This window comes from Pungitius pungitius, chromosome 8, assembly GCF_949316345.1.
Source record: "Pungitius pungitius chromosome 8, fPunPun2.1, whole genome shotgun sequence".
Classification (NCBI taxonomy): Eukaryota; Metazoa; Chordata; class Actinopteri; order Perciformes; family Gasterosteidae; genus Pungitius; species Pungitius pungitius.
In genome coordinates this window covers 1,597,163-1,609,980 of record NC_084907.1, presented here as the reverse complement: position 1 = coordinate 1,609,980, position 12,818 = coordinate 1,597,163, and the positions used below count along the sequence as shown (strand labels likewise).

The following is a 12,818-nucleotide window of genomic DNA, read 5'->3' as shown; positions in this document are numbered from 1 at the left end:
AACGTCAATGATAATAGAAGAAAAATCCTCAAAGCTTAGAAGTAATACTTACCCTAATTTTAGCACAGGCCTCTTGTGTGGACTCGATTCCTCGTAGATCCCTGATTACCATTGATCCGAGGTACTAGGAGGGAATCAAAGTGCACTCTACATGTCAACTACACTGCAGGATGGAAGCACTCAAGTCAATTGAAGAAAAAAAAGCATCAATATACATTTTAGGGGACAGTAGGGAATTTTCTGCGTTCTAAATTAAAGCATAAAAAAACAACGCATGTCTGCTTCCACGCTAAAGACGGTAAAAAGAAAGGTGACTTACGGACGCCTCGTACCCGCAGGAGTCCAGGATGAGCTTCTCGGGCTGGTGATGCCAGGCGGACACCGTGGCGTACGTGGCGGACTGACTCGGCGGCCGCAGGTTCAGCCGAGAGTCTTTGTGCCGTTCGCTCTTTCTGTCCTGCAGAGACGCAGAGGGATCACTTGGTGAGTGGGACGGAGAGAGAGAGGGGTGGGGGGGGGGGCAGCTGGCCTGGTGATATGAGACGCATTCGTGACCTTGTCGGGCCGGGGTTTCTTTCTCAAGACGTATTTGTGCAAATATTCAACTCTTGATCGCTGGGACATTTGCTCGGTCAGCACCTCGGTACTTTTTGCTGGTGTAATGATGAATATTCATGCCTATGGTTGGGCCCTTAGGTCAGTGTGGGCCTTAAAAGTTATTTCCTAAATCCCTTGTCAGAGTCAAATATCCTACTGGCAATAATCCACCGAGAATTTAGGAAAATGCAAAGTATTGATTTGAAATATAATGCTGCCTGAGCAGCAGGAGTCGGCTCCCGCAGTGAAAAAGAAGGACGGATCGATCCCGAGTAACATTTTTCTTTCCTTTGACGCTGCTCCGTGTTTTCTCTTTGGGTTCAGGGACTCAGAAACGAGCATGTAACACAGTTTTTGACAGTTATTTTCTGGCGAATTCTACCCGTAAAATATCAAAATACAGTGATCTTAATGAGCGAGTTAAAAAAGGCTGAATGCAGAGTTACCTCGTTCATCTCTGCAGATTAAACATGTTGAAATTACGCAAACAGCTGTATTAAGTTTGAAAAATAGAAGGTACGGCAGGCCAATGGTTCTTGGTTACAGTTACACGCCCACAGACATTTAGGTTCAGTTCTGCATCGCAGCGACCACTTGTGACGAGAGAGACACCCCCCGGACGCGTCTGGACTCCTCCTCCTCCTCCTCCTCCATCATTCAGCTAGAGAAGAACACCGAGAACACGCCTGATGCGTTTTTGGAGATTGAAAGAAGGTGGAACTCACTACGGAGCGCGGCCTCTCGCTATACGACCGCAGAGAAACGCTACAGTCTTGGTCAACTCCTCTCCGCCTCCGGTCGGACTCGCTCAGGGGCAGGAGCATGTCCATGGAGCGACTGGTGTACGGGTCCATCTGACTGAGGGGGGAAGTGGTCTGGGACAGGAGGTCATGGAACTGCCAGATCCCACCCGGTCACACAGAAGGGGTGTACAAGCACAAACACAAACACAAACACAAACACACACACAAACACAAACACAAACACAAACACACACACACACACACAGCACAGATGAATGATTCGACAGCACTATCTGGATTGGTTGGTTTCTCTGATCTACATCCAAGCTTAATCCTCTACCAGGGAGGTTCTCTTCTGTTCTTTTCAGCCCGGTTTTTAATCTGCCTGGGAAATCAGCCCTGAGTGTTTAGCTCTTGTGAACATAATAATATTAAAGAATGTTATTCCAAAATTAGATTTCTGCTGGATCCATTTTCTCACAAAATGATGTTGGCACATAAAGAATCCTGTTGAGAAAACTCTGTTTGGACTGTTGTTTAGTGAGAAAAATAAAATAGGAGGGGTCCTTGCCAATGTCGATTCAAATATACAACACTATAACATTTCTAACCTTTTACAGGCATCACTGACACTCAATATGAGGAGCAGAAAAACTCCCAACCTCATTCTCAGCCTATGCAGTGTTTTCTCGGGTCGTAGACAAGAAGAATGCCGAGGTGCACGGAGTACATCTGTCATCGTACCATAATCGGGGACAGGCGGCGGGACTTTGACGGGGCCTCTTCGTAGGGCCTCTCGGCCAGCGAGGCGATGATCCTCTTCCTGTGGCCCAGGGCACCGATCTTAATGACCTGCAGGGGCACAGCGTCAGTGTGAGACGGACTTCGCGGCGCGTTCATCTGGACCGAGCTACCGGAGATTTATCACCCGGAGATAAACGCGCCCCTCCCCGGGGGCAGAGAGGGATGACTCGCGTCAATAATTCAGCCTCAATCTGTTTTTGCCCGTGAGCTCTGAGTACAGCCCCGTCTCCTTCCTGGGACACTCTATAACTCACCGTCCATTTTTGGACGCGGTGCTTCAACAACACCGAGACAACGAGGCAACGTGCACGAGTGAAATGTTTTTAATTGATAGTATTGTGGCACTGACGCACATCTGTCTTTGTCTCATTCAACCTTTTACAAATATCACATCATTTTGTTTTGCTAAAACCCTCCGTGGAGGAACCGCAGGTTAACGTTATGTCATCAAAACCCATTATCTTCATGGTCTATATTTGCATAATTGGCTATTAACATTCATTGCTCGTCCAGCAAAGGTGGACGTCGAGTGATTAATGTTTCATCCGCAGTGACGTGGCTGCTGCCAAATGTTGCGCAAACGGGCTCCAAGTGAGAGTCGAAGGCAGTGAACTCGTGGTGGGCTTCCTAGTGCCGTCTTCCTCGTTTGGAATCCCAGGGAGACCAGTTGGCGGGAGGCGTGTGAAACAAGAGAGCATTTTATTAACAGTAAAAAGCGTGTCGTACATCATGCTGCCGAGCAGGATGCGAGAGCTCTGCGCTCTTTCTGCAGGATGTTTGGCTGCTGCTGATTGAGGCTTTCTGACACTTTGCCAACACCATCTTTTGTGTATTTGCACAAAATGCCCTTTTGTCTAGCGGCCATCCAGCTTATAGGAATTATCGTCCAGCTGCAGACTTTCATTCCTTTTCCCGTGGTGCAAAGAAACGAACCCTGAGCAACCCGACTTTTTATAACCCGGATTCTGCAGATTTGTCAGTCAGTTGTGTAAAGCATGGTTTTCTGTTCACAAGTGCACTTTATTTTTAACTTTTTATTCTATATTCCCCCCAGCCTTGTGCGTCGTGCACATGGAAAAGATCTGTGTGTAACATTCAGGACTCCTGCTACAGTGGAGTGACGCAGATCTCTCTCTCTCTCTCTCTCTAACGTCCGATACGACGCTAACAGCTGATGACGCCCCACAAACTGATGGCCGCCACTTCCCCCCTTCAGGCCAACGCCGGGAACCTCGTCAGCACTTTGGCCGTCGTCAGCCGCAAACTGCCGACTCGACTTCTACGAGTCGCTGAGTGGCGACCGAAAAGATCCTAATCTCAGATTGTGTACCGTTAATCCGGCATAAAACATATCTTAATTTCAGTTTTAATGGCTTATAATACCAATAAAAATGTTGGTCACAAAACACAAATTTAAATGCAGAGTGATCATCAACCTCATCAAATATTACTTCTGGTTGATTTACATTTACAACGTCTTCATGAGTCCTTTTAACTTCTTTAACTGACTTTTCCTGGCGGGGGGGGGGGGGGCTATTGAAAGGGTTTTTGTCACAGTTTTATGCAAATGCTTCGATCATCGAGCTGCATGTCATTACAAGATTGCATTTCAGAGTGCTGCTTAACCTCAATCATGACCCACGAAGCCCGTTTGGGGATTAAGGAGACGAGGTCCTGAATCCCTAAAGACGTGTGTCCATCATGGCTCATGTCTCGTTGAGTCCTACTCACATCAAAAACCGCAGCGGCTACATGCAAGTGTTTGCTTCTCACATTGATGATCTCCAGCTCCCACAGGTTCTTAACACACTCCAGCGTGCGGTAGCCACTCGACAGGAAGTTGGGTAGATATTCATGCAGGCCAAGGCCGTCCAGCCAGGAGACAAGAGATGTGCTGCCATCGCAGCCCAGTGCTTTCACCTGGAGCGAAAGGAAATCAATGTCAGGGCCCGTTGTATGGCTTCAAATAGAGGTGTACAGTATAGTATGTATAAATATATATTGTATATGTGTACAATTCTACCTTCTACCTTATCTACACACAAAATGTACTCTTTATACTTGTGTGTCCTTACTTTTTCACCTACAAACCTTGTTCAGCTTACATACCTTGTATAATATAGACCAACCCTTAAAATAACCTATAATATCTTCAGTCAAGCATCTTTTGTTTACCACAACTACGGCACACGTCTCATGTCTTCTGTATCTTCCACTACTTTTACAAGCGTGCAGCACATTGTGATCGCGTGATGTACCTTGGGCAAGCTGCGTGCCGCATGGAGGATCTTCTTCCTGTGTCCTGGGTCAGTGATCCCAAAGTCTCTAAGATCCTGGTCCTCCATCACGTTACTTCCCTACACGTGCCAAAATGCAAGGCACGCACACAGATGAACACATTCACGCACACACACACACACACACACACACACACACATGTGCACGGAGACAATGCACAGAATGGACAGTTGTAGAATCCACGAGAATCCGTCTCAATTAGTCATTTAAATGGACACACTGGTCGTGTACACATAGAAGAGCCTCATATGAGAAATAGCTTGTGAGAAGCCGTGACTCATTCCAACCAGGGCAGCGTTGTAGCTGCAGACACACGCTTACTAATAACACACACGCACGGGGGACACGAACGCACATCCCTGACACACGCTGTGACAGTGGGAGGACAACGAAGTCAAATGAATCGCGCATGCCAGGAGTAATCCATCTGATCTGGTGCGACTCGGAGAGGAACAAAGGCTTCACAAGTGCAGCAGCACCTGGGATCCCTTTGTCTCACCGAGGGAAGCGCTACGGTCCAGGAGGAATTATCTCACCGTCCTTTGTAACCATTCCTTGATTCAGGACATCGAAACGATGAACAGTTCTCGCGTTTCACCTCCCGAGATCTTGACTGAGAAGCAGATCCTTGTCTCCTTTCGTCAAGCTGCGGATGCTTTGTCAATTTACTCCCGGGGAATGAAGATACAAGGAGAACCTTGAAAATGTGGAGCTAAGCGTTTTTTCCCCCTGGACCGCTGCCGCTGGATTCTTCCCGGGCCAAGAATGTCAAAATGTTCATTAGTCTTTACTCAATGTGCTCTCACTGGAGTGGTTTTCGCAGCCCGATGCAGCAGTGTTCACAGGCCGGAATCCGAGTGCGGTTAGGAGATTACTCACTGATCACCAGCATAAAGGTCAAAATGAAGCTGGGTCTGATGTAAGGGAAGCCCGAAATAGATTCCCCACTTTTTATTAACACAGTTTGAAGTTTGAGGACGCCTCGGGAGACTCTGCAGACTTATTATTTCATGCTGCATTTGAAAGATGTGACGGAAATATATGGTTCAGTTCTTACATAGCTTATGAGCAACGGTAGTTTGATTTAATCCGACACGACTTGCAGATGCAGCCATGGTAGAAGTCCTTCATCTCACTAAATGCACTCAGTTAATGCAACAGTGAATTAGAATTGCTCCATTGCTCTGCACCACAGGGGGATCTTTTTTTTTTTTTTTTTACATCAAATTAGGTTAGCTGGCGCAAAAATAATATGGCCGAAAGAAAGAAGAGTTAATTTATGGGTCACAATGTGTATGTTCAGTTCTAAATTATAATAATTGAGAAGGAGAGGGCGGCAAAAATCGGATGCAATGTAAATGCATGATGGGTCACTTCTTGGATGTTTCGCAGTCGGACGTTTGCCTCACGGCAACATTAGTTTGGACATCTGAACACAAGCACAATGCCACAGAAGGACAAATAGATGATGTGGATTCATATAAATGACAAAGAAATCCTGACTCCCGCACTAGATCACATCTGAAGGAAATCTGTCAGAATCTAAAAGGGCACAATATTAAACATTCACAATGTCTGTCTGACCGACCTTTCCATGGGTTTTAACCCCCAAATCCTTTTAAATATCCACTGGTTATTTGTCTTAATCATTCATCTCCCTGATGCTGCAGACACATGAAAATGAATGCTCAGTGACCCCATCCTTCCTTTATCGCATCATGTCCCGGATATCTTGATCAACATGGAATCTTCCAACCCAGGAAGACGAGAAGGTCGCTTTGTGTCCTCTCTAACGAGTCTATGAGATATATGATGAGGACCCATCCACCTGCCCAGTGTGTCTGAAGGGTTAAGACACCATTCATTATCAACGCAACGTCATTGATTCAATTCCTTTGTTGGTTCAACTCCAACCCCCCCCCCCCCCACCCTCTCCTATGTCTGTTCATGAAAAGTACTCATTAGGTACCTCCAGGGGAAACAATCCTTTTAATGTAATTTAAAAAATGAAGTGTTCTCTCCTGGATAAAACATGTAATTAAGACATAGTTTCTAAAAACATGTAAATATATCAAACATTTCCAATGAAACGATGCCCATCGGCCCCCATCAAGACACTATGAGCGGCCTGAGGTGCCGACAGGAGACCATCCGTCCTCAACCGCAACGCTTGATGAATTCAAGCCACTTTCCCTCCGAGTGTCACTTTGGGGCAAACCGTGCCGCGACCAACAGATGCAACGTGGTGCGTTTACCCTTCAGAAGTGACTGTTCACAGAGCACAGAGCACAGTTTTTTCAGATCAACATGGACCCGGGGACGGAGAGAAAAAAAAAACGCACGGGGAGGGGGGTCTTTTCTAAAACCGCCACCAGCTGGATATCAGGTTTCGTTGCGATCTCCTCGACAGAATAACACGGCGATGCTTTCAGTCGGCATGCGGACGCCGTCATGTGAGCTGCAGCTGAATGAACTTATCAATATGTAATCTGATGGAGGGGTTTTAAAAATGCACAACATTCATCCAAGAGGGTTTTCATGATTTCCAGAAACTGTCCAATCATGTTTTAAAAACATTGGAGTTGACGAATGATGTCGCTTTTAAATAACTTACTTACCAGTAAAATAATAATGTTATTACCAAAATAGACATTGTGTGGTTTTTGCCAGCCCTCCCCACAGGTCGAGTTTAGGGAGATTTGACAACTAGGTTGTGTTTTTGGGACTGTTTCTCAAGGTTTTTTTGATTCTATCTACACAAAGGTCAAGTCCACCAAGATTGGATACGCGGGGGAGGAGGAGGTGGATTTTGAATTGAAACCAAATGTGAGAAAAAGTTAATGGGTTTCGGCCGTCATTTATCTTTCTGCCCGGCGACAGGCCGTGTTCTTTAAATGGATCCAGTGTGGGTCCATAAATCTCAGCGGGGTCATGCATCGCACGGGGAGGTGAAGACGAGTTATGAGGGCGAGGAAGAGAAACGGCGCAGGGCTGATAGGGACGGAGGGGAGGGGAGGATGGGCAGGGGGAGGGGGGGGGGGGGGGGGGGGTTGAGTGGAGCTACTGACAGAGCAGAGCGATGACATAAAAAGACAAATGCAGCCGCGTGGACAGAGTGATGCAAAGTAAAAGCGAACCCTCCCACCCCCCCACACCACCCACCCTCCCACCCCACCCGGAGATGACGCGCCGCAGGTGACTCACCATGAACCGTAGGTCGTCGAAGCCGTTGAGCAGGAACTTGCTCTCGTACTGCGGCAGCCCCACGTGCTCCAGCCACTCGCCGACCGGCTGGTCCAGGGCTTTACCGCAGGCCCCATCTGCCGAGAGAGGGAAGCGCTTCAGCAGGGAGAAGCCGTTCAGCCGGTAGCAGCGGCACTCAGAGGACGACACGTGGCACTGCCACATCATCCTCGGCCAGCAGAGGCAGGGCCGAGTGCGGCGGCACCAGGCGGAGGATGAGGGAGGGGTGGGTGGGGGGGAGAGACTGGGTCCAGGCCTAGGGGAGGGTGAGGGAGGAGAGGGGGGGGGGGGGGGGTGGTCCCGGCTAACTCAAACACAGGAAGAGGGTACGAAGTGCGGCCCAGCTCAAAGCCCTTTTCGAGGCTAATACGCATCCACTGGTGTTAGAGTGACTGACTGGAGGAGTCAGGCGAGGGTGGGGGTGGCGCAGGGGGAGGAGGGTGGGGGGGGGAGAAGGAAGCCCGTCTGAAGCCCGGTGCCAGTTAGTTATGTTGGACCATCAAGCGGGGGGGTTCGCTAAACATTCCTTCAGTGAGCGGCTGAGCGAGTGTGAGAGGCGCCTAGCGGGTCCAGAGACATGACGCTTCTTAGAAACTACGAAAGTCAAGAGACTCAATACATTTGAGGCTGAGGGAGAAGAAGGTCTATCACTAAAGCAGACATGTTCATGACATCACACATCATTACACCACGCTTAAACTAAACCCATCATTTTCATTCAGAAATGATTCAGCGTGTAAAACACAGAAATATTAAACTCCCCCCGAATAAATTTGTCATGGTTTTCAACACATACTTGTAAAGCTCTGGCTGAGTCCCATGGCTTCATTGGTCAATCTCTTTGAGAGCTAGGACACGGATCATACAACGAAGATAGCAGCATTCTAAAGTACTGTTGAGGTAATCGTGTATTTTTTTTGTTTTTTTTATCAAGAAATACACATTTGCTTAAATCATTTTTTTTTGTTTTTTTGCCTTCACTCCAGAGCCCCGAGGAGTACTCTCAGGTGGACATATTGTAAATCCTACAGCAAAAGAGAAGAAAAAGAAACGTCCAGTGTCCTGAAATCCAAAACTCCTCAATTTAGAATCAAATCCAAACATAGGTTCCTGGATGAAGCTCCCGGGAAGCTGCGTGCCGGCAGAAGAAGCCTCGGTGTCCTCGGTGGTGCCGGCGCTGCCCTCATCCCTCAAAGCGGTAAATCCGGCTTCCGATCCGACAGACGGCAGGTGACACTGAAGCCAGCGATGGCCCGCGGGTCACGCCTGCTTCCCCCTGAGGCAGGTGTCCTGCCCTCTCTCCCTCCTCCTCCTTCTCCTCCTCCTCCTCCTCCTCCCTCCCTCCCCGGCCCCCCCCCTTCTCCCCTTTGCTCCCACCCCAGCCCGCCTGGTTCTTCTCCTCGCCGGAGAGCCTCTGTGCTCAGGGCAGAGGTTTGCTGCATCCCCTGCCTGTCTGAGACATGCAGGCGGCGCAGATGCGGTACCGGCAAGCTGCTCCCGGCGCTCTCCCCCACCTCCACCCTCTTCCCCTCCCCACCCCCCCACCCCCCTCACTGCTGGCAGGGCATAACGTCCCGCCGCCGGTCGACTTCTACACAGGAGACCGCGGAGAGCCCTGGCACAACCTCAGCCTCTGCTGCACGCGTCCTCCCCGCATCCACGACAAGGCAAAAGAGACTCAGATCCTCCTCCCCTCCCTCCCTTTTTCTCATCCAACCGAATCCCTCAATGTCTTCTTTTTAACTCCCCCCTCCTCCTCCTCCCACCTCGCTCTCGTCTCTCTCTCTCTCTCTCTCTCTCTGCTTTCTTCGCCCAGCTCTCGATCTCATAGCAAGGTTCCCATGCTGTGTGAGGGCACTGCAGGGCTGCCGTCTGATGATGTGGTTTCTGCTCCACGTAGCCACCTCTCTCTCTCTCTCTCTCTCTCTCTGCCTCCCTCTCTCCCACAGTTTCAACTCCCCTCCCTCCCTCCCTCCCTCCCTGCGTCTCGCTCCTTGTCTCGCGCCCTCAGACTCACAGAAGCGCTCCTTTCTCGCCGCTTGTCGCCTGTCCCTCTCACCCTTTCCCCTGCTATCGCCTCAGCGCTCACACACAGCCGCCTGTGTGTGTCTCTCTCTCTCTCACCTGGCGCTGATCGGAATCGCAGAAACACGCCAGTGCGGGGAGGATACCGCCATCAGAGGCGAAGAGCAGGCACGCAGAGCCCCCCCCCCCAAAGGGATCTCGCCCAATGCTCCTCTGCAACGGCCGAACTTCTGAAGGCTGTCACGGGATGTTGAATCAAAGAGCCTCGTCAGTCCCTTTGCCTCTTAGCAGACGGTTTTGCGTTCATCTGATTATACGACAAAAGGGGGGGGGGGGGGGTGGGGGGGGGGGGGGGCAGCGAGGAAGTTTCTCATGCATTTGTAAGGACAAGAGAACAGAAGAGAAGAGACACACTTTCAAGTTCTTCATCTCGCCCACTCACACAGCGAAAAGACAAATTCCATCCTGTACTTCCAGGCGCTCCCGTCATGCAGAGGCGTCTTATGGGGAATGGCCTGGATAAACGCCTGAGATAATATATTATCATGAAAGATTTGAGGTAAAGAAAAGCCTTTGCCAGAGGCTACACAGGAAGTTGTGGACTTTAGACTCATGCTGCGCTGCCCGCTGCATCCATCACGGCTGTAACCTGGATACAGCTGAAGGCAGAGAGTAATTATGCAGGCTTTCAAGCTGCTCGCAATCACCTCACACATTCCCAGATGGGTAGTCGGCCAGTCAGCGAGGAGAAGCCGTGCCAGCGGAGGGAAGCAAAGTGAAGGGCTATTGATCGAGCCTCCTCCGTAATTGGGCCGCCCGTACCACTGTTGCTCGGGCGTTAACGATCGGGTAAAAGGCCAAGTCGGGTCTTCGTGACCCGTCAGTCATCCGCAAGGACCGGTGCTCATCAGTTGTTATCAGAAAGAGAAGCTGCTGTCAGGCTGGCCCCCCCGGGGCGGTGAGAAAAGTGATGGAAGCAAGGTGGGGGGGCACGAGCGAGACGGACGAGAGACAGAGCAAGACTGATGAAACACGTGAGCGGACAAATTGTGATTCACTACGAGATCCCACGACTCCAGCTCTTACACAACGATGTCCACACAAAGAGCGTCAAAACCAACCGCACCCCCCCCCCCCCCCCCCCGTCCAATTGCTCCCATTCATTTGGGACAGCAACACCTCCCACGGTAGCACCTAATTACTGACTGACAGAGTATCCAATGCTTCTCCGTAGGGGGGGGGGGGGGGGGGAACTGGGTCACTGTCTAATCCGCTGTTAAACAGACCAAAGCTGTCAAACCTAACCAAGTGGGTTTCTTCTACGGTTTGAGCACTGCCACTTCGAGACATGGATCCAAGCAGCGCCCCCCCCCAAAAAGAAACCATATTTACAGAGCAAGAGGTAGAGGTTGGGCCTAGATAAGGCCGTGCGTCTTTATCGGCGCCACGTCAACACACCCGAGGAGGAGAGAAAGTGAGCCGCAAAGCCGAATTAATTCAGAGGAATTGAAGGCGGAGCCGTCCTTTGAAGGCGTGATGGCGGCCTGTACACAAACCAAGCCGATGACTCCCGTGTGCCGTTAGGCGCGTCTATCTTCCCCCCCCCCGCTCCCTCTCTCCGTTTAAGCCCATTTGCTCGGTGCTCTGTTGGCACACGATGGAGGCGACACACGAACACCAAACAACAACCGCATCCTTTTTTCACGCGGGACGGCCGCAAGGTTCGCAGGGCTGCGTCTCAAAAACCGGACGTTCAGAAAACTCCGTTTCCGGACGATGCGTCGATGCGATGGTGTGATGATGTGATGGTACGAGCGCGACAGCACACAAGGAAACGGTGTGTGCAAAGAGAACACGCTGGAACAGGCGTCACGTTTTTGTCCCAGTTCTGTCACAGTAAAAAGATAAAAGTGGAGGGACGAGGGACGATTTAGGTTTCCGTCTTTGTGTAATCTCCATCATCTCTTTCTCTCTCCTCCCTCCCTCCCCTGCTACCTGTTTGTTCTCTTTTATTAGACTGTGGTTAAAGAGAAACGCCATCTTGACTAAGCTGCACGCACAAAAACAGCAAACAAAAGCATCTTCGCAACCTCCAGAACTACTTGTGCACGACCTCAGATTAAAATCGTGGGAGCGACTGCATGACTCAGCTGAATCTGGGACACTTTCTGCCTGCTGTTCCTCAAACAAGGTCTATAAATAGCACGCACCTATATGTGTAGAAGAAGAAAAAAAGACAACATATTTCCTTTATGTAATGTAGGATAACCTCAGGTCTTAATTGTTAGGATGCCAATTAATTAAAGAATGCTCAAGTGTGCTGGAAGTTACAATTAAAGCTATAAATGAACCCTCCAATATAAATATTCATCTCCTCTTGGTTATACTTATTGCAATTATTCTTTTGGAGTTGCATTTATTTTAATAATCATTGAATTATGTGTAATTGTTTATTCATTTGCCTCCGTTCTTGTTCTAAATGTATTTTATTAATCCGTTTAAACTGTGTGCAATGATTTTTGTATTTCTTTTTTTAATATCATGTCAGGCACCCCGAACTGTATTTTGTTTCTGAAAAGTGCTTTTGGTTCGGATTGTTAGTCTGTTTTAATTAAGTAAAGATTACTGGCCCAATTCCTGTGAAATTTGGTGGAAGAGGAAAGCACGGGGGAAATAATAACTTCCCCATCACAGGATGGGTATAATTATATGGAATATATATTGAATATTACTCATTTTACTTCACTTATTTTCTATTTCTCGTTGCTTTTTTTTGTTGCAAAACATCACATTGAGACGAGAAGTCCTCTACATGTCGTGGACTCTGCATTTAGGTTGAGTAGGTGAAACTATTCCTCACCTTTTGTCCACTGTAACCCGCTTGCTTCGTAATGTGCAGACAGATGTAAGATGTGAGAAATAATTACCACACAATCGCACGTCGTGTCGGGTTCTAAAAGGCGGCGCTGTGCCCCGCAGGAGCTGTTACACAACGCCGCGTGATGAAACCACCTTATGGCAGAGGCTCTGTTAGAGGGAGGTCCGACTCAGGAGCCGCATCCAAACCAAACCGAGCCGACGCCAGCTGGCTTCCGCCTGAAGGACACT

At 49.2% G+C, this 12,818-nt stretch overlaps 1 protein-coding gene across 9 annotated transcripts in view; it reads right to left on the bottom strand.

Moving 5' to 3' along the window:
• Positions 1-12,818, bottom strand: part of anks1ab (ankyrin repeat and sterile alpha motif domain containing 1Ab) — a 29,643-nt gene that overhangs the window by 6,719 nt on the left and 10,106 nt on the right. For 5 of the 9 annotated variants that reach the window (XM_062564130.1, XM_062564132.1, XM_037489758.2 and 2 more), the window contains 7 exons: positions 7,647-7,762; positions 4,403-4,501; positions 3,876-4,064; positions 2,085-2,192; positions 1,323-1,493; positions 320-457; positions 53-124 (listed from right to left, as the gene is read on the bottom strand). In XM_062564130.1, the coding sequence (XP_062420114.1) occupies positions 53-124; positions 320-457; positions 1,323-1,493; positions 2,085-2,192; positions 3,876-4,064; positions 4,403-4,501; positions 7,647-7,762 (893 nt within the window). Of the gene's footprint in view, positions 1-52; positions 125-319; positions 458-1,322; positions 1,494-2,084; positions 2,193-3,875; positions 4,065-4,402; positions 4,502-7,646; positions 7,902-12,818 lie in introns of those variants that run through there. The other 4 variants (XM_062564131.1, XM_062564135.1, XM_062564133.1 and 1 more) reach the window with 4 other exon arrangements.